General features: G+C 38.3%; 2 protein-coding genes across 5 annotated transcripts; both read left to right on the top strand.

Moving 5' to 3' along the window:
• Positions 1–51: 51 nt before the first annotated feature.
• On the top strand, positions 52–2942 carry NDUFB1 (NADH:ubiquinone oxidoreductase subunit B1). 2 transcript variants are annotated; one of them, XM_082283337.1, is made up of 3 exons: positions 52–150; positions 1375–1519; positions 2626–2942. In XM_082283337.1, the coding sequence occupies exons 2-3, from the start codon at positions 1380–1382 to the stop codon at positions 2660–2662; spliced, it is 177 nt and encodes a 58-aa protein (XP_082139463.1). In that variant the 5' UTR covers positions 52–150; positions 1375–1379; the 3' UTR covers positions 2663–2942. The 2 variants fall into 2 exon arrangements, with proteins under 2 accessions (XP_082139463.1, XP_082139464.1); XM_082283338.1 differs by having other exon boundaries at positions 79–150; positions 1378–1519.
• A 461-nt stretch (positions 2943–3403) lies between these two features.
• ATXN3 (ataxin 3) lies at positions 3404–20516 on the top strand. Of its 3 annotated transcripts, none has more exons than XM_082283696.1 (11): positions 3404–3439; positions 6910–7074; positions 7586–7630; positions 8921–9006; positions 9387–9453; positions 11836–11923; positions 12173–12305; positions 13363–13538; positions 13968–14091; positions 14795–14883; positions 15514–20516. In XM_082283696.1, exons 1-11 carry the CDS (start codon positions 3416–3418, stop codon positions 15606–15608), a joined length of 1092 nt encoding a protein of 363 aa, XP_082139822.1. In that variant the 5' UTR covers positions 3404–3415; the 3' UTR covers positions 15609–20516. The 3 variants fall into 3 exon arrangements, with proteins under 3 accessions (XP_082139822.1, XP_082139823.1, XP_082139824.1); XM_082283698.1 differs by having other exon boundaries at positions 3417–3439; positions 6914–7074; XM_082283697.1 differs by lacking the exon at positions 7586–7630.
• Positions 20517–20614: the final 98 nt, after the last annotated feature.

Here is a 20614-nt window from a genome sequence, read left to right as displayed (position 1 = left end):
GGCGGAAGGGTAGCGGGAGGCACCACCGCGAGCCCGCCGGGGGGAGGGCCTTCCTCCCCCGCCCTTGTGCAGCCCGTGGTCTCTCCCGGCCCGCCCGTTCTGGTGCCCTTGGCGCGGCCGCTGCGGGTCCCGGCGGCGGCGCGAGCAGCGGTAATGGCGGGGTCGCGCGTGGGGCGGGAGCGGCGTGGAGGGCGGAACTGCTGTCAGACCTCCCTGGGAGCGCCTTGCCCTCTCCCCTACCCCTCCGACCGGGACGCGGCAGCGGGCGGAAGCGGCCCTCAGCCGTGGGGCTTTATGGCGCTATTGCCCCTGGAGGGGCGGTCGGGGTCCCGGGCAGGCCGGAGGCGGCTGAGCCGGGCGGTGGCGGGGCCGTGTCGCCGGTCAGCGCCCGGGCCCGGGCAGCTCCTCCCGCCGCTCCCGCAGGGGGGGGGGTGCGTGGCCGCCCCACAGCGGCCGCGGCGGCGGTGTCCGCCCTCGGGGCCCCGAGCCCGCGGCAGTGTGTGACAGACGTCTTTGGTGTCGCGTGTAATTCCCTAATCTAGAAGGCTTTGGTTGGGTTGGAAAGGTTTGTTGGGCCTCTTTAGTCTGGAGAAGAGAAGGCTGAGAGGGGATCTCATTAATGCATGTAAATATCTCAAAGGCGGGTGCCAAGAGGATGGTGCCAGAGTCTTTTCAGTGGTGCCCAGCGACGGGACAAGGCGCAATGGCCATAAACTAAACCACAAGAAGTTCCGCCTCAAGACGAGGAAGAATTTCTATAAATTAAGGGTGGCTGGGACGGGCTGCTCAGGGAGGTCGTGGAGTCTCCTCTGGGGACATTCAAAAGCCACCTGGACGCATTTCTGTGTCACCTGCTCCAGGTTACCCTGCCTTGGCAGAGAGGTTGGACTGGATGACCTCCAGAAGTCCATTTCAACCCTAAAGGTTCTGTCATTCCGTGATTTTAGAAATGTTTTCCTTATTTTAGAAACGTCCTTTCTTATCTCTCAGCTTCCCACTAAACATACAACTTGTGTCTGACACTTGAGGCAGGTAATAAACTGTCCATCTACAGGAGTTCAGGTTATAGAAGTATTTTTAATGTTTTACAGAACAGCAGACTTCTGTAGAGTTGCTTTAATGGGTAAGTCAAAGAGATGTTCTATTTCTCTCCTGTTTTAGGATGAAAGACTTTTTCCTAGGGCCAAGAGCTAGTTAGGGTTATTTCTAAGAAACCCAGGTATGGGTTTGAGAACAGTATGTGTCTCCTAGGAAGTGTTAGATAGCCCTTGTGTATTATGTCGTAGAATCCTAGTAAGTGAGAGTAAAGGTGCTAAGCATGCAAGTTTCCAAGTGCAGTTTTATTAGTAACACCTGTTACGCTTTCCTTTCTAGCAGTCATGGTGAATTTCGCCCAAGCTGTGCGTGACCACTGGGTTCACATCCTTGTTCCCTTAGGATTTGTGATTGGATGCTATTTGGACAGATGGAATGATGAAAAATTGTCTGCCTTCAGAAACAAGAGCTTATTATATAAAAGGTCTGCTTTATGATGCCTCTTATATACACGTATAGTTATTTTTCAAAGCGCTTCTTGGTTCTTTTCTACAAAAAAGTTATAAGTATAGCCAAAAAAAGGGAAGAAAGCCCTAAAAATATCAAGCATTCATGAAATGTTTGAGGTCAGTAATAACCTCTGAAAATTGAGTCTTTAGGAGCTATCTTCATGAAGGAAAGGATCATTAGCTGCTGTCAAGTTCTTGGTCATTAAATGTGGAAACCATTATTTTGACTAAAACTTCAGCAGGAAACACAGTGCTTGAGTTTTAATTTTCTCTCTTAAATTTAAAATGATCACAGCACTTTTTAACAAAATCTTTTTTATGAATGTGTGTTACTTAGAAATAATAACCGAGTTCTTGAAAATTAACATACATACTGGCAGCTCTTCACTGAATTATGTGATTATATGCACTGATCAGTTTGGGTTTTCTGGCTGTGACTTCTCAGGGAGAATTTACATCAGAGGACTTCAGGCATGGACTCATCTGTGTCAGTCCTAATTCTGTATTAGATCATCAGATTAATAAAATAAGAGGGGGGAAATCGTGTTGCATAGACAGATGATAGGACTATCAGTTTGCCAGTGGATTTTTTTTTCTACTCTAGCCTCATCTAAATAATTTTGAGTAAGAAAGAAAGCTTTTGACATAATCCACCTCACTGGTACATTAGCACTTTTCTTAATACATTTGTTAGTGATGCTGGGCTGCTATGTCAGCATCTTGTAAAAATCCTTTCTGCTTTCACACCTCTCTTTCCACTGAAGTACTGAATTATGTTTAAAAGAACTAGAATTTTTCATTTTGGATCCAATTAAAAGTCTATTAACTCCTTAGAAGTCAGCTGTTCTGTCTTCCATTTAAATGAATGGAAATTAAGAGGACTCAATCCACTGAAGCTTTTGAAAGAAAAGAGCAAAATACTGAAAGATTTTTAAGTGACAGCAATTGCACAGAGAGTTAAATTTTTACATAAATCTCAAAATTAAGGTATTGTTGAATAAATGCATTTATTAGTAGTTATTCTAAAGAGAAAGATACTAATTTTAGTATCTTCTCTCTTGTTTTTTTTTTTTCTACACAGGGAGTTGAAGCCTGGTGAAGAAGTGACGTGGAAATAAAAGCTGATGATGAAATGGAAGACATTTTTGTTTGATTCATCATCTTATCTCACCTATTGAAAGAACAGGAATATGGTTTTTACCCTGAGAGGATATTACAGTAAAGGATATCTGCAATTCATCAGTGCTAGTTTAATTTCCAGTGTTACTTTTTGAAGTTGATTTAATTACATGACTGATATGCGTTCGGGAATTCCATTAGTCCTTAAGTGTTGAGAAAATTTTGTCCCCTACTCTGGAAAGGAGAGGAAGAATTATAGAATAAACTATGCAAAAATCATTTGTGTTGTTATTGATGTGTATGGTGTGGAATCCATGTGTTGATAGCTAATTCATTAACTCACCTTCAGAGGAATACTTCCATAGACTCAGAATGTGATTGGCAGTTGTTTCGGTTTTTTTATTGAAACTGGGTAAGTTTCTTTTTGTATTTCCTCTGTAGGCTTGGTACTGTGGCTTTGTGAGCAGAACAGGAAGGTGTAAGGGGCAGGCGGCCGGTGAGCCCACGGCAGGAGCGGACGGTGCCGGGAGAGCCGGGCCTGGGGCCGCTGCGGAGCAGGCGGCGCGTGTCGCTCCCTGCGGGCACGGCCGCCGCCGCGCGGGGGCGCTCGCGGCCAGCGGCGGGTCAGCGCGCCGGCCTCCTCCCCAGCAGGGGGCGCCAGCGGGGCCTGCCCTGAGCCGCCGGGGGGCGGCGGGCGCTGCGATTGGCCGGGCCGGTCACGTGGGGCGGGGGCTGCGGCCGCCACAGTAAACATGGAGTCGATCTTCCACGAGCGGGTGAGTGAGGGAGCGAGTGAGGGCCGGCCGGGTCCCGCCGCCCGCCCTGCTGCCCGCCCGCCTTGGGTACAGCGCTGTCGGTTGTGGCCGTCCGGGCCGCTGAGACGGGGGAGGCGTGCGAGCTTTCTCTGAGAAGCTGCTAGGGCGGTGGCTGGGCCTCCCGTCCTCACGCTGACCGTGGGGCAGCCCCCGGGGTGCGCTCGGGCTGTGTCGGACCGGGCCGCGCGGCCCCTCCCGGGCATCCGTCCAGCCTGAGGGAGAGCCAGGGCCCTCGCGCGACGGTGCCGGTGCTTATGGCCCGTCCCAGCTGGATTGTGCCAGCCTTGCAGGAAAAGGAGAGTCAGGGCTGAGCCTCGGTGTCCACTTCGGCATGGGGACCGTGTTCTGGGGACTGCAGAAACAGATTCCATGTGTGGGGAGGTGTAGGCTGCAGCTACTTACGTTTTTTAAGAGAGAGCACGCATAGCTGAGAAATGAGTTTGAGGATAAGCAGCGGCAGGCAGGGCTGGTCCTGTGCTCTCAGACCCATATCTTCACCGAACTTGGTTGAGGTCGTGTAATGAGTAGGGAGTGGGAGACGTGCCAAAGAAATCTCAGTTCATAAACTATGCTTTTGTTTGCCGAACAGTATTTCCTGGTTGGAGGACAAATGCTTCTGTGAACTGCTGTGATTTATCCAGGTTCCCAAATACGACATACTTCTGTTTCAATGTTGTTCAAATTATAATTGGCTTTTTTTCTTGTACTTTGCCAACGTCTCTTCAACTTTATTGTGTTAATCTTAACACTAGTTCTGTTACTTTGTTTTCATGTGTGGGATTGGTTTCCTTAAGAAATCAAGTAAGATAGCTGTGTACCGTCCTTAAAAAAAATTCTAAAAATTGTTCTGAAATCCATAAGATCTGGGGAGTGTTCTTTCTGAGTAGGTTTGGGTTACAAAATTTGGCAAGTGTTGTGGTGTTAAGTAGCTGCTGTTCAGAGGGTGAGTGTTGGATTTCAGTCATGATGGCCTCTGTTTCAGTGACCTTCAGTCTAGGTTTGAATATAGTTTAACAAAATGTACTCTTTTCGTACGTGGCCTAGCCTATTGCAGTATGAAATAACGTCTTTATTACTAAGTTGCTTTCTAGTTTAGTAACAAAACTGCTGAAATTGAAGTGACAAAGCATAATACATTCAGAGATACAAGGTGATGGTAATTTGTAGTTGCTACGCATTCTGGGGAAGGGGGAGTTGACAGTCTCTCATGTGAAACATACTCCCTGGTGAGTTAGTTACACAGTTAAAAAGTTGCACCTGAATGTATTTTAAGTTGGAAGACCAAATATTTTTATTCTGTTATTATTTTAAGGAAAATCTAACTGAATCTCTGTCTTTTTGTCTTAAGGAGTATTTTTTCCCCCATCAAGTGCTGTCAAAATATTTTGAAGTGCTGCATGTTGCTGTGTCTGCACACCCCAGTTGTTTTGATAAAAAGACATGAGAAACATGGTATTTATAAAGAAAATTTAATAAAACCAAGCAATTTTTAGAGAGAAATGACAGTTGCAGAAAGTAGGATTTAAGGATGGATGGGGCTTCAGGAGTCCCCGTCTTAGAAGTTTGTCCTTTCCTTGATAAGATACAGATGATTGAAAACACTGAAAGCAGGGCAGCAGTTTATGTCAGGAGAGGTTTTAATGAGGGGATTTCAGGTTATGGAAAAGAGGCAATATTCTCTGCAGAAAACAATGGAAGTTCATGTCAGTTAAAAACTGTAGGATCTGTTTTCTGCACTTGGCACTTAATGTGTATAGCTTTTACATATGAAAATTAAGATTTATTAATTTCAGATAATACTGTATGGATACAGAAAGGTCCTTTTCGTGAAATTAAGATGTAACCCTGTAATACAACTAATTTTCAGAAGTATTTTAGTATCCCTCTGTTTCTAAACCGGTTTCATATAATTCTGATGGGGAAACTTGTGATTGTTGAGCAGGTTCTTCTGTTACAGTTTTGTCATATGACCAGCAGTAAGGATGTGGTCCCAGAGGGACAGAAGCTGGTGTCTAGTCTTGAGTTTCTTGTTGCAGGAAGGGCGTGAGCTGGAGGAGGTTTCTGGATTCCATTGAAGCCTGGCTGTACAGCCAGTGGAGCTTTAATAACTCTTTGCTCAGCTGAGTTCCATAGGAACGTTCTGGAGTAAAGGGAACTTTGGAGGTTTCTGCTGTGGGGAGATCATGGGAGAGTTCTACATATGATTTGTATGATGCTTTTATGGAATTTTAAAGAATATTGCTCAAAGGCATACTCTTGTATTCTTAGTTTCTGTGGGTCTGGTACAAGGGAGGGATGTTCTGTATTGTTCTTGAGGGTTTTTTTTTTTAACGAAGAGCATGTATAGTAGAGTTCTTAGTGTAAATAAAAATGAAGACTGATTAAAACAAAAGAGAAAAGCAAGATTTTAAAATTGATGTTGCTGGTCTTGCACCTGGAGTTATTTGTTTAAAAAGGGTTGCTTTTCATGGGAAACTGCTTTGGTTGGTTTATGTTGTGAGGTTTATTTAATGAGGCGGTATTTTATCTCTCATATGAAAATTACAGAGCCTGACATGCATTCATTCAGATTAGAGATTTTTAAAATTTGTACTCCAAAATCATGACTGACATTGTTATTTAGCTCTTTTAAAATTTGTGCTGGTGTTCTAAAAATGTTACATTATACTTCTATTACCTGTAGTATGCTGGACATGTAACAAATTATCTGAAATGGTTTTTATTTAAATGGTCTATCAAGAAAAAAATATTTTCATTGTTTAATATGCTGAATTTAATTATTTTTTTCTTGTTTCCCCATCATTGTTTTCAAGATTTTCAAACTAGTGGTATGAGCTTATTTTATCTACTTCCTATATGTAAATTTCATGTGGAAAAGGAGCTTTACTGCTCCTTCAGCTGCTAATCGCTCTCCCAGCAATAAGGTGGAGAGCGGATTGTCAATAGCCACATCCAGAAGGGAAGAAAAGTTAAAAAATAATGAGAGTGTCTGTTACAGAACATGCTTGTTACTAGGAAGTAGATATCTTAACTGTTTGATTTTCATGTATTGATGATTTGAAGAAGATAGAATCCATTGTTCTGATGGTTGCAGAATCTCTGTGTGATTTTTTGGGTCATTGGCAATTTTTATGGTGTTTTCAAAAACAATTTTTACATGAAATTTATTTCCTTTGAGGAAATAAAGTGGTATGCATATTAGGTTTTTTCCCTTCAAGTGGATGGGAGGGTTGTATTCTATAGCTTGCAGTGTAATGCATTGAAAGAATATATGGTATTCTGCAGGGGGGGGGGGTGGGGGGTGGGGCAGGAAATTTGCCAGAATGAAATGGCTGAGTCATTTTACAGAGTTTATATTAACCTGATTTTCTTCTCTTTTTCTCCTCTTTTTTTTTTCTTATCATTGATATTTTTTTCTCTTCCACAATTAGCAAGAGGGCTCATTGTGTGCTCAACATTGTCTGAATAATTTGCTGCAAGGGGAATACTTTAGTCCTGTTGAGTTATCCTCTATTGCACAGCAGTTGGATGAGGAAGAAAGGATGAGAATGGCAGAGGGAGGAGTATCTAGTGAAGAATACAGAACATTTTTACAGGTAAAATCATCTTCATTTGAGGTTGCTTGATATTTGCCTGAAATGTAATATTGTCTGGCACAGACCTGCTAGTCTTGTGTAGCTAGACAAGGTTAATTTTCTAGTGCTAAAGCTTTTTAGATTTATAGGCCTTTTCATTCATGCATCTTGGATGTGTCATTTTCAAGTGTTACTAGTACAGCTTTACAATAATTCAACAAAAAGCTACATTACCTTCATCTTACAAGTAGGAAGATCAGGCATGATCAGGTGGATCAGTATCAGTAAGCCACTGTCAGACAGGAGCAGAAATTCCCATGTCTGTCTGCCCTTTAAGCACTGAACATCTCTAAAGGTTTGAGTTTTAAATTAACATGCCTATTTTGGGCATTGTAATCAGCCTTACAGACAAGGACTTAAGTTGTTGCTTTAAGAATCTGCAGTTACATTTATTTTCAAAATTCAATTATTTTTGACCTTTTATGCTTACACCATTTTTCCCTTTTCTCCCTCCCAACCTCACATCAAGCAGCAGCCTTCTGTAAATATGGATGATAGTGGATTCTTCTCAATTCAAGTAAGCACAGCTCTCCTCTGACACCATTTCCTGTTTATGCAATATATTTTCTCCTCTATAATTTAAATGGCACTGAACTTTTTCATCTAGTTACCAGTTTATGGGCTTAATGGGATTAAGTGCTGGACTTCCAAGTGTTCCGTGTTTTCCATTAAGATCAGTGACTTGCAGTTCTTCAGTTCATGGGCCCTCAAACACATAGGAGAAGCATGGAGTCCAGAACTGTGAAATGACATCTGCTGGCAATAAGCTTGACTTCTAAGCTGTTTCTTATGGGCACTTCAGGTGTAGACCTTGGTTCCTACAGACTGCAGTTTAAAAAGCAGAATTCAGATTGCTTTCTCAAGTTAGAGACTGGAAGGCCCCTGGCAATGCTTACAGGGTTATCACAGTGATCTGCAGATTTTTCTTGGTTTTTTTGATTTTGTTTTTTTAGGGCTGTAGAGGTAAAGTAATTAATAATAAATACTTAAACCAAAACAACAACAAAAAAAGCTTTGAACACCAAACTGGGGCTTGTGTCTAGATTAGAGCTCTAGGCATCTTTGGCTGTCTCCCAAGCTTTCAGTGGTGCTTGCTGATGCTCCAGACTTCTTCAAGAGCCTCTCTTCATTATGGCAGACTAGGCTATTTTTCTATTTAGCAAGAAACCATTAACAGTTTGGCTTTCTTTCTATCACTGATTGGGCTGCTTCAGTAGCTGAAAAAATGCTTCCTTGTTCTACTTCTTTGTCCTGTCATTGCTTTGCCATTTGCTGCACAGTTGGCATGCTGAAAGGAAGTTGAATTGTTAACTTAAAAATTCTTACAGTGTTATTTTGTGTACCTTTAAACAGTTTTTGTAAAAGAGTTGGTGCTCAGATCAATAAACTGATCCTGTGATAATCCAGTGGTACAAAATTTCCAATAGTTACTGTGAAGAAAGATTGAGATTGTATGGGGCGGAAGGAAAGTAAGGGCAGAGCAGTGCATTGCAAGTAGAGAGAGGACAACTTAGGAAGTGTCTATGGAAGGTGAAATTACAGCTTTGTTTGGGGGAGTAAACTCATTAACAAGGCTGAGTTAAATCTTAGTTTTGTTACTTCTCCTTAGGTAAGATGAGAGTGTTATGTTGCATGTAGATTCATGACAGCTGCATTTTGAGTAATGTGATTCCTAGGTTTCCTGGCAATGTTTTGAAATCTAAGTTTTATGAAAACAGTATAATTGTTTAGTGTAGCTAAGATGGTTGCATTGCTTGAATTTAGATTTGAACTAGTTTGACTCACGAAAAATGTTATTTTTTGACAGGTTATAAGCAATGCCTTGAAAGTGTGGGGTCTAGAACTAATCCTCTTCAACAGCCCAGAATATCAGAGACTTGGGATCGATCCTATGTAAGACTTTTAATCTATGATTTAAATAATCTTTCTTTAAAATTGCTATTTCAAGCTGTGCTGCATTTTGATGTTTGTATTATCCCCTGACTTGGACTTTTTGTTTTGTTTTGGGGGTGCATGAGAACATCTGTCCTCTTTGCCTTCATGATATTTTAGTATCTGTGGCATCACAGGTATATGGAAATTTCAGTGATACTGACAACTTCCTAAATATTATAAAAGCAGTATGAGTATTTGGTAATGTAACATAAATGGTTGTATTACTGAAACTTTATTATTATATAAGTTCGAATTAGTGATAACATCTTAAACATTATTATGCACTCTGATTTTAGAGTATTTAATTTTATTTATACCTTTTGTTTTTCTTTTTACAGAAATGAAAAATCATTTATTTGTAATTATAAGGAACACTGGTTTACAGTTCGAAAGTTAGGAAAACAGGTGACACTGTCTTTTTTTATTTTAAAATTTACTTCAGAAATGGGTGTGGAAAAGTGGTTGCAAGTAGACTGTGCTTCCCTTTTGAAGCTTTTGCTGCAGTTTGGTTTAATAGTATCCCATATTTATTTAAAAAAGTAAATGTTTGTTTTATTACAAAAATGCCAGGCAGGTCATTGTTAATGTTAGCCTGGGGAAAGATGGTAGTATCAATTCCCTTGTGAATCTGTCCTGAAGGGAGCTGCAGCTCTGGTAGAGTCTTATGTGACTTCCTAGACGACTTTCTTTTTTTTTTTCTGCATGAAGTACTGAAGAAAAATTGTTTGGGGGGTGGGAGGGAGTAGGGAATCCTGAACAAGGATTGGGATCCCTACAGAATGCAAACTTATTTTAATACAATAAGTTACTGACATGGTAAAATAATTTTGTTTGTTTAAATAGGCAGTAGATATAAGGAAAAGTTCAAAGTTTTGATGGATAATAATGGATACTCAGAAGACTATCCATTAGAATGAGGGTTGGGAAAGTAGAATCACAACTTGGTAGTATTATATAAAACTTTGAAACAATTGTATTCTGAGCAGGAAATAGTTATTAAAGGTAAGGGCTGGCCATATTAGTATGTGGTACCTATGTACCAACTCAGTTCATATCCATGTCCCTTACAGCACCAATGCAGTGTTTTATTTCAGTAGCCAGTCATTGTTCTGGATCATACTTCATAACCTTTTATACAACATGAGCTGATTTGGTGTTTGGTTTTTTTTAGGGCTTTTTTTCATAGAAAACATTCATGGAAAACAGCTTTTAGATTCTGTAATAGTGGGACAGGGGTCTCTTTGCCCATTCGGTTCATTTTTGTAAGTTCTGGCTACTTATGTTGTCATCCAGATTTAAAAAAATAAAGAAAAATCACCCATGAATGAGAAAACTAAACTCTACTGTTCTGCTTTAGTTTAAAAGTATGGGTAATGTTTACAGACAATTTTTGTTTATTTGATATCAAAAAGGCTGACTTTTTTTTTTTAATTATGGAAGTGCTCCTTATTGTACAATGCAACCGTGTTGGGTGGAATTTTATGAGAGAACCCAAAGCCTTCTAAGTTGGAGGGGAGATGTCTTTTGTCTTTTTGTATGTGTGGCCTGTAACCACATGAAGACAATACTAGGTTTCTGTTATCTAGAGGGTAATGAGAAGATTTGACAAAATAGATGGACTTAGATTTATTTGACCTGCTTCTCTTCTGTTACAGTTAAAGCAAAATTAGTTTCACAAAACTTTCTCCTCCATAATGCCTTTTAAAAGTTGCCATAGTCTGTCCATCATATTTTTTTATCGAACTTTTTATTTCTGTGTTTTTCTACACTGTTGGTCTTCTTATCCATTCCTAGTGGCAAAGTGTGTTTTTGGCAAATTAAGTGATTGCATGACAGGGTGGTAGATAGTAATTTATATTATTGTATGGGCCTGGCTGCAAGTGTATGGGTGCATATATGGAGGTTTGGGTCGATGAGTGCATTTCTGTGAGGATGGAGATAGAAGAAGGAGAATTCTATCTCAAATGGTGCTTCCTGGTTAAAAATGGATAATATTGAATGAGGAGGTCTAAAAAAAAGTTCTTCAGCTTCATTGATATATATGGGGGTTTAAGGGTGGAATATTTTGTTTCACATTTGAATGTATTTTCTCTCTAGAAGTTTTATGTAAGTATAATACTGTTTCTGTCTTAGAAGTATTATAAATTACTAGTTATGGTCTTTGGGGAACTAGAAATGAGCTGTGTATGTTTATATGAGGTGTCCCTTCCTGTAATATAGTGCTGTACTCTGAGCGTATTAAATTTGAGTAAATTTTTCTTCATTTTTAAGTTTAAAAATTATCTGAGAGAAGGGTAAACACTAGTTTTCAGCTTCACCTGCTATTAAAGGTGGAATGTTCAATGAAAGTATTTAATGGAAGTAATGTCTATTTCCTGTATCTATTAATTTCTTAACACACAGCATTAACTGATGATGGGTTTCTTGCTTCATTAGTTTCAGGTTTAAACAACTAGGATTAATCAGAATTTTAGAATGATGTCTGAAATAAATCAAAATACAATGGTTAAGGATTGTCTGTTTTACCGTGTTTCCCTGGTACCAGTATTCAGTAATGGGAGAGAGCATGTGGTAATTTCCACACTTCAGATGTCCTGTTAGAGTATTTGAAGGGTAACCTTTACCAGTATAGGTATTATGCTTCAAAAAACTTTTATTTGCTAATTTATTTTAATAGATTTATTTGGATATTCCATAATAGAAAATTACCACAATGTACAGGAATGGATTACCGAGTAATCTTCATGCTAATTTGTTCTCTCAACCTTCTTTTTTTCTTAATTACAGTGGTTTAACTTGAACTCTCTCTTGATGGGTCCAGAACTAATATCAGATACATATCTTGCACTTTTCTTGGCTCAATTACAACAGGAAGGTAATAGTAACTTGCAGATGTTAAATCTCATTAATTAAAAGTAGGAAATAACCATTATTTCTTAGAACTTACATATTCAGTTAACTACCCTTAGTTTTATGATTGAAATAGTGAAATAACCCAACTCCTTATAATGAAAGGTGGAGTCTTACATCTTAAGTTGCACATGATTGTATTCCATATAGTGTGCATTTTAGAGTGTTTATATCTGCACTTTAATGCTGTAGACTTATGATTTCTTTTTCTCAGGTTATTCCATATTTGTAGTAAAAGGTGACCTGCCAGACTGTGAGGCTGATCAGCTACTGCAGATGATTCGGGTACAGCAGATGCAGCGACCAAAACTGATTGGAGAAGAGGCAGCACAGTCAAGAGATCAGAGGTAAGGTAAATAAAGATTTTATTTTGATAATGTTCCGTATGATTGATTTGCAATTTGGAAGTAATAAGAAGTACATTTAGTTCAATGTTTACTGCTGTTGCACACAGTAAAAGCAAGCTGATTGGCAACAAATGGTGTATTTTTAAGTGGGTAAAAGCTGCCTTAATAAGGATTCCAGTCTTTCCATTGAGTCTAATGTGCATAAGCATATTATACTGCAGATTTTTGACTTGGGGAGGAAAATGGGTTAGCATATCTGATAAACTACTGTTAATAGTAATTATTCTATAATTCAGACTGGTTTGTGCATTCCATCATAAGTAGAAAAGAATGAGAAACTGATCTCTGATTTCCACATCATATAAATCATTCAGCCTTCCCTTTTGGAATAATTTTGCTGTAACATTGTGGTGCTGCTCATTTTTGGTGCATTCTGCTAATACAAAACATCGTTGAAAGCATAGAAAGTACTACTTCTGCAATGATTTCATTGAAGTTGCATAGTGAACAAATTGCATACTGATAAAAAGGCTTAAGGCTTCTCAGAGGAATTCATTATTTTTCCGCTTTGTAAAGTTAAACTGATGTTGTAAATCGGTGGAATGATTGGCAGTAATGTAGAAAGCATGTACAGTTTACATGGGTTGCTTTAGTGTGGTCTTCCAGGCCTCCTGAGAAGGAGACCATATGCGCCATTTTCTGCTGGTATAACTGTTTCAATAGCAGTAGGTTTGAATAACATGTATCATGGCTTTTTGTGGGCTTATAATTTTTGACAATTTACTATCTAACAGCTTCTTGTCACCATGTGCGTTGTTTTAGAGTGCAGTATGTGGCAAATATATGTTAAGGTTGCACTGCAGTTGCTTGCAGCCCTGTTTGTGCTTTTTCATTTTTCAGAAAAATATTTGTTTATATAACAGACTTTCACAGGAGAAATATTTTTTCCAAACTTAAACCTAGAGTTAAATCAGCAGAACATACTAATTTTAAACCTCATGATAAAACCTAATGTGATTTCTGTCTGAATTTTGCGATGAATGTATGGATTTCACAGGCTACCCAGAAGTGATGTGGACCAAGGAATAGAAGTTAACCATCCCTTTGATGGAACAGGCATGTTAGACGAAGATGAAGAGAATTTTCAGAGAGCCCTAGCTCTAAGTAGGCAGGAAATTGATATGGAGGATGAAGAAGCTGATCTTCGCAGAGCCATTCAGCTCAGCATGCAAGGTGCAGTACTCATCTAAATTTCTTACAGTTGCTTGTGTTGCTTATGCTTTAAGCAACTACTGGAATCAGTTTGTCAGGCACTCTTTCCAGCATGCGTCAAGCTCTCTGGAAAGACTGGTTTTAGGCATGGAAGGACAATCCAGAATTGCCTGTAGCCATCTCCCTTCTGCCTTTTGAAAAGTTGTAACTTACATGTTGGCATTGATTATTAGAAAAGAACAACGAATTGGCAAAGGGTGGCAGAAGGAAAGGGAAGCAGTTCTAAGGTGAGAAGGAAAGAGAGTATCAAGCAAAGTTACTCTGGGTGCTTAGCTCTCTAACAAGTCTCTTTCTTCGTCTCCTCAAGTTTGAAGACATTTTTTAAGCTGTATTTAATTTACTAACTTCATTTTACTATAATTAGTAGGATATGGCATGTTCTGGTTTTAGGTAGCCGTCAAAGTGAGCTCTCAGGCTCATTACCACAGAATGTTCCTCAGTCGTCGCACAGCAGTCAGACAGACTCCCTTTCCTCAGAAGAACTGCGAAGGAGAAGACAAGCATATTTTGAAAAGTAAAGTAGCTGATAGAAAACTGCATGTGGAAGTACATATTGTATTTTTCAGTGCTTTTTGGGGTGTGAATGGGTTTCTTACTGAGGTCCAGCACACCTTTTCTGTCTTAACATGATTTCCTAACATAATAATGCAGTAGTCTTGCTGCTACTGGAAGTCTTGTGAGGAAAGAAAACAAAACATACATTATAGAAGTATTTTAAATGAAATCCTGTAAATTTCTGCAATTACCTTCCCAACAAGAAGTGTTATTTCTCTAAGACTTTGCTTCTGGTAGTGATGCTTCTCATATGCATCACACAAAAGCATTGTACGTATTTTATGTTGCTGTTCTGGTGTACCTTTTTAATACATAGTTGGGTTATTGTAGTTTTTCCTTATCTCGGTCTTACAGTAATGGAGGAAATAAAGACCAGGGAGAAATGGTATGGATGGGAGGAGTTAGACTTGGCATGATAGGATAAGAATGCAGAGCTTCCAAATCCTGGGAAAATAGTCATGTGGCTTGGAGTGTAATACTGGGAAGATAGGTGTCTGAAGGTTAGCAGGGTGAAATGATGAAAGAGATTTTGGGCACAGGGGTGTTACTGTACCAAACAGCTTCTACTTCTGACTCTTGGCCTTCCTTGCAATGAAATGAACTCGATTCAGGTCTCATACTGATGTTAATCTTACTCTCTTATAAATTTATAACACTTTCAGACAGCAACAACAGCTACAGCAGCAAGATCAGACCCCAAACCTACAGGATAAGGCAACTGTCAGCTCAAGCACTCCAGAAGCTGGCCCAGGTATTGTTTTTTAAACTTACATCCAACGCTGAAATGTGTCCTTTTTATCTTTGTATTGTTTCTTAATTTTCCTTGTCTGCCTACTTTGTCACTTCAGCAGCCATTCCGACTGCATATCACAGCTGTTACTGTACTGGCAGTGAAGGAAAGGATCACCTTCCTGAAAAGCCTGTTTCCCTTTGAATGGCAATATTCTGTTTCAAAGTGAAGAGCATTGCTGTCAGACCACTTGAGTTCTAGCTTTGCTTTTTGTTGTTTTGTTTGTCTTGAGCATTACAAATTGGAATCTTTGATGGTATTTGTGCCAACTATATGTTTTCTAAATTACTTTTAAAGTTGTATGACAACTTGGAGTAATATCTGACAAAATTATTGGAACCAGTTTTCAGAAGAACATGTGTAGACCTTACCAGTGTTAGGTATTGATGATCCAAAATTGGTGTGTATGGTTGCAAACTGACTTTTGTCAGTAAAAAACTATTTGCAAAATGTTCAGTGATTATAATAACAAAGCCAGTTTTGTGGGTGGGGTGGGAAAAAGGGGGTGTGGACAAAAGAAACAACAAAAACATTTAACTGAGATTAAGAACTGTGAATTTATTACAGCTTATATGTATTTATTGTCTTTAGGAGGTGATATGAGCGAAGAAGACATGCTTCAAGCAGCCATGAATATGTCTCTGGAGTCTGTTAGAAACCACTTGAATTCAGAAGAGGAGAAATAACATCATTATTCCCCTCGTATTGTCAAAATGCTAAGTCTCCATTAAAATTCTACTGTGTGAATGTTGCACAAACAGGGTTCATTTCAGAGTTCTGGAAGCAGGAATGAAAGGGGGGCTGCTGGAGGTCAGTTTAGAGAGGGTCTGCAAATACAAAAAAGATTGCACTAATTTAGAGAACTGTAGCACTCCTACTACAAAACATCTGCTCAAACGAGTAGTGTTGTTAAAATTAATAGAACTGTTCACACAAACAAAATTAGACAAGGGTAGCAGCTGTAACTTGCATTTAAAAAACAAGTTTAAATTGTTTTGAAGAATTCTATAGAAGATACAAATGATGCTGAAAACAGCATCAACTGATTTTCTTCAGTACTAATGGAAAAACAGATACGAGTAGTAAGTTATGCTCATAAATTCTTTTTAATAGATCACTCTAAAATGGGGAGAGTAATTAAGTTCCATTCATCTTAAATTATTTATCTTGTGATTGTTTATTATTAATGACTTAATGTCAACTTTTTGATCCTGCTGTCCACTTCTGAAATGATCCATTCTGCAGGAGAAACAAGAATCCCTAAATTTAATGCTTTTCAGTTCAAGACAAAATTTTCAGTGTATTGTTGATTATAATGTTATTCCTGAATCTTTCAGTGATTTCTGACTTTTTAACAGTTTTTGGTTTTAATTCCAATTGTAAAATTTTAGGTTCATGTTTAACATACTGTCTTTTAGCAGATCACTTGCCTTATTTGGCTTGGGGTTTTTTGTAGTTCTTGTTTGTTTTTAATTATTGTATTCTTATGTTCTTTCTTGTTAAGCCACTGTATTTTTACTACAAAAGCAGCATATACTCAATTGGATTGAACAGGTTTTCTTTTCTACCTCTTCCAGAGTCTTTTCCTCTTCAAGCTCAACCCTTCATTCTGGCCTTTCAGTGTGAAAGAGCTGTAACGGAGTCTAGGAGAAAGTAGGAGGGGATTTAGGTGCCATAAAGTCAGTGCCACACATGAGGTGCATTCCTGCAGTCTGAAATGACCCCTGTGCAAGTAGCTCTTTTAAGAATGAATATTTATGCCTGTGTGGATGTTCTTTCTGAAATGCTTTCTATGAGTGTCTGTCAGAATGTTGCAGTTTTTTCAGGAATGGCCTTTATTCACGCACCTTAAAATTTTTTATCATGCTGTTTCTGATCCTGAGAAAAATTGGGAAGTGCAAAGTATGTGAGAGAGCTTATGGTATGGATTGTAAGACATTTGCTTTGATATCCAGGATGAATGTGTAACAGGGTGACCAAACCTGACTTTGAACTTCAGTGCAACAAAAGAGAGATGTTTCATTTTCCTAAATGGTGCTTGAAATACAAATTCTGTTTACATATAAATTATATGGAAATATGTTGTAGATAGAGTATATAAGCTGTAGTCCAGTTAAAGCATTAACAGCACAGGCATTCTAAGAATCTTTCAAAAATAACCCCAAATTTCTTTAGCAAAATACTTTGAAGTTACATCTTTGCACAACAGTAACATTTAATTAAAATTAGTAGGAAATTAATGGTAGTTAGATGGAAATACACATTCAGCATCAAGCAGTACTGTACATGAAAGGGCTCTTATCTCTCAGTAAAGATTTGTTTACAGCAATGGTTTCCTGATCGCTTAGGATATTATTATATCATACATAATTGGGCTAAATTTTGGGTTTCTTATCTGTGTGCTGGATTTTCACCAATGTCACCAGAACCACTGGTTTGTGTTACACAATATGGATTATGACATGAGACAGCACTACTTTTTAAAAACTGCATTTTGTCTTTTTCAAATAATAGTCATGCACATTATAATTATTTGTAATGTGTTAAATTAATATAGCTGAAAAGTGACTTTAAAAGTCCATCTGTGTGTATGCCATTTTGAAATGCTATACTTTTCAGGATGTGATTTTCTGCTTTCAGTTTGAAATTTCTATGAAACTGAAATGAAGAAAGGTGTCTAAAGCACTAAATTTTTTTTTTCTCATCTGTCAATTAACCACAGCTTAATTTTCCTTTTTTGGTTGTGCCATAAACTAATTCTGAAATAAGAGTCATTTTTATAAATAGGTGTAGACTGGCAATCTGATGCCAGTACTTGGAACTCAGACCTTTTATCCTCTATTATGAAAATATAATCAAAATGTATTATTTCTATAGCTCTAGCAGCTCTATATAAAAAAAAAAAAAATCTCAGCCCCTTAAATCTCATTGACTAACCCAGGCCAGCTACATGATTTTATAATCACTAAAACATGCAGGCTTGCTGTTGAATTTTCATGTCACATCAAAAGTCCCTTACCATTAACCCAGCCAAGTCCACCACTAAATGTAATGGTCCTAAGCACCACAGCTACACCTCTTTTAAATAGCTCCAGGGAGGGAGGACTCAACCACTTGCCTGGGCAGCCTGTTCCAATGGTGGACAAACCTTTCAGTGAAGAAATACTTCCTGATATCCAACCTGAACCTCCCCTGGTGCAAATTGAGGCCATTTCCTCTCATCTTGTCACTTGCTACCTGGGAGATGAGGCTGACACCCACCTCACTACAACCTCCTTTCAGGACTTGTAGGGAGTGACAGGGTCTCTATTTGAACTGTACCTAAGGCAAATACTAATACTAGTTGCTGACAGTACATATTTTATAAGCCAGGTCCCAGGTTCAAAATGTCTGGACCTGCCAAGACACTGTCAATAAAACACTGATGTCATTTTTTGGTGTGCATTCTTTCAGTGATAAACAGTTCTCAATGTGGCTTAACTACGCTTCTAAGGTGTTTACTAATTTAGAGCATCCTCCTGGTATTATCTACCCTGTCAAGCTGAAGGGTTGGGGTTTTTTTCCATGTTACAGCTTTAGGCCAAAGTCCATTGTAAGGGAGCAGTCATTGATTTTTTTTTTTATTTTTTAAATTTTTTTTTAATTACAAAATTATATTCGAGGGGATTTCAGACTTCATTCATTCAACAGATTTTTACTGTTTTCCAGTGAATGGTCCATGTGACATAATTTATGGTTTTCTGCCAGTAGAAGTCAAAGGAGCAGAGGGGGAGTGAGTGATACAAGAAATATCTTCCAAAATTACTGCTCTAAGTATAATTCTGCAAACTCCTTTCATGGTCCTACAGTGAGGGCAGGAGGAACAAGAGTTGTAATGAAGTCATGCTTGTATGCAGTTCTTGTTAGGCGCAGCAAGTACAAATATGAGCTGTTTAAATGCTTACATTTTTCTAGACTTGAAACTAATCTGTTACAATTCTGGCTTACTTTAACATTTGGTCTTCCTGTGCCCTTCAAAAAACTGCAGCAAATTTAAGTGTAATTTTCAGCTAAGGTACTCTTCTTACTTGTCATACTTTATTACTTTGCAGACTACTTGAAAATAACCAGTACAAATTTAAATCTATGATGTGTTTTAATGTTGGACTATTGCTTCTATTACAAACTTACAGAATGGTAGGGGGGTTAAAATGGCTTCTGCGGGTATCTAGTAGACAAATATCATTTGCAAGCTGCTCTGTCTTTTACAAAATCGACAGGCTTTTAAAGATGAACAAGAACATGTCAGTTCTAAAATGTGAAATTTTCTAGAATTAATTATTGGTTCAAATAATGATGAAAACATAAAAATGGTGGCCTTTATACTGAAAAATACAGTATAGGGGAATGGGATCAGAGAACTAGAACTCTAGTTACAATACTTATAATACTTACAAAGAAGTATTATTTTGCAATTCGTGTTACCAGCACATCACTTTTAAATGATTGAAATAAGAATCCAAGGAGAAGAAAAATTGATGTGGAAACTTTTTTTAAGGGCTTAGATAGAAAATCATGTTGTTCGCTTGGTAAGCCATGACTGTCTTGCATAAAACAAATTTAAGTCCTGGAAAATCTTTTATTCACAAATCATTACAAAAAAGAAGGAAAAGAAGTCTAACAGGTAATATGTACATATCTATTCCATACACACAGAATCATTTGTTCAAGTGAGAATAATACTTATTACATTCAAACTGGCTTGGTCCAAATACTCAATTCTTCAATGTAGAATTAGTAGCTTTGTCTCGTATCCAGGTTTTCATCTTAAAAGCAGTTCTTTTGCAATAAAGTTTTCTAATCTTCATACACACATTTTGCCTTATTTACATTTCAGAGATGGAGGGAATGGTGTAGTATTTAACTTGCCGTAGTCACCTCCTTCCCCAGTTACAGTTCTTCAGACAGTTAGTATGTGTGACTTTTCAACTGCTTTTACCAAATCAAAATATTTATACATTATTTTCTTTGTTAAGAAAAATAATTATAACTACACTTTTCTTTTAATCTCCCCCCATCCTCAGTACAGGCACTGTGTGAATTCAGGACGGGACTTTTATAAGAGTTTGAACAAAGGGATGTAATATTTAAATGCCATTGTCCAAAAGCAAAACGAAAAAAAAAAACAAGGTAAAAACCTTGATCTTGTCTTTAAAGCATGTAAGCATTGATAAAAATTTATTTTTTGCTACATGAAACCCCCTGTGTACAAATCAGGGTAGAGTTAGGATTTTGTAAGGGAATAATTTTTTTCATCTCTTGCCTAATAGTTGTGTATTTTAGAAATCATTTTCAGTAATAGATTTTTTTTGTCAAGACTGTTTTCATATCACATCTTTGGCTCTGAATTCCTGTATAATTTTTGTCTATTTTGTGTATATAAAGCATAGAATACTGAAAAGATTTTAAAAGGGAAAGCTGAAATGCTTTGTCATTGTTTTGACTGGAAAATGGCAGCACTGTTCGGTATTTTGAAAATGCTGTCCAAATAGGCATGAATATATATGGTTGTATTTGATATCACTTTTTTAAATAAATATGATTATAGCTTCTAATGTTTCTCTTGTAAGTGTTTGCACATGTGCTTTCCCTTATGTGCAGATTGGGCACAGAATCATCAAACATTGAAATCTCATCCCTGGTATCAGTGGGC

This window comes from Coloeus monedula, assembly GCF_965178545.1.
Source record: "Coloeus monedula genome assembly, chromosome: 6".
Lineage (NCBI taxonomy): Eukaryota > Metazoa > Chordata > Aves > Passeriformes > Corvidae > Coloeus > Coloeus monedula.
This window is presented reverse-complemented; position numbering and strand designations above follow the sequence as displayed.

Bases quoted from the DNA above. Each gene is read 5' to 3' on its own strand.
- ATXN3 (XM_082283696.1), top strand. From the start codon at position 3,416: ATGGAGTCGATCTTCCACGAGCGG. The intron at 11,924-12,172 runs GTAATAGTAACT...TCTTTTTCTCAG, and splicing joins GGCTCAATTACAACAGGAAG to GTTATTCCATATTTGTAGTA. The intron at 14,092-14,794 runs GTAAAGTAGCTG...TAACACTTTCAG, and splicing joins AGACAAGCATATTTTGAAAA to ACAGCAACAACAGCTACAGC.
- NDUFB1 (XM_082283337.1), top strand. From the start codon at position 1,380: ATGGTGAATTTCGCCCAAGCTGTGCGTGACCACTGGGTTCACATCCTT. The intron at 1,520-2,625 runs GTCTGCTTTATG...TTTTCTACACAG, and splicing joins AAGAGCTTATTATATAAAAG to GGAGTTGAAGCCTGGTGAAG.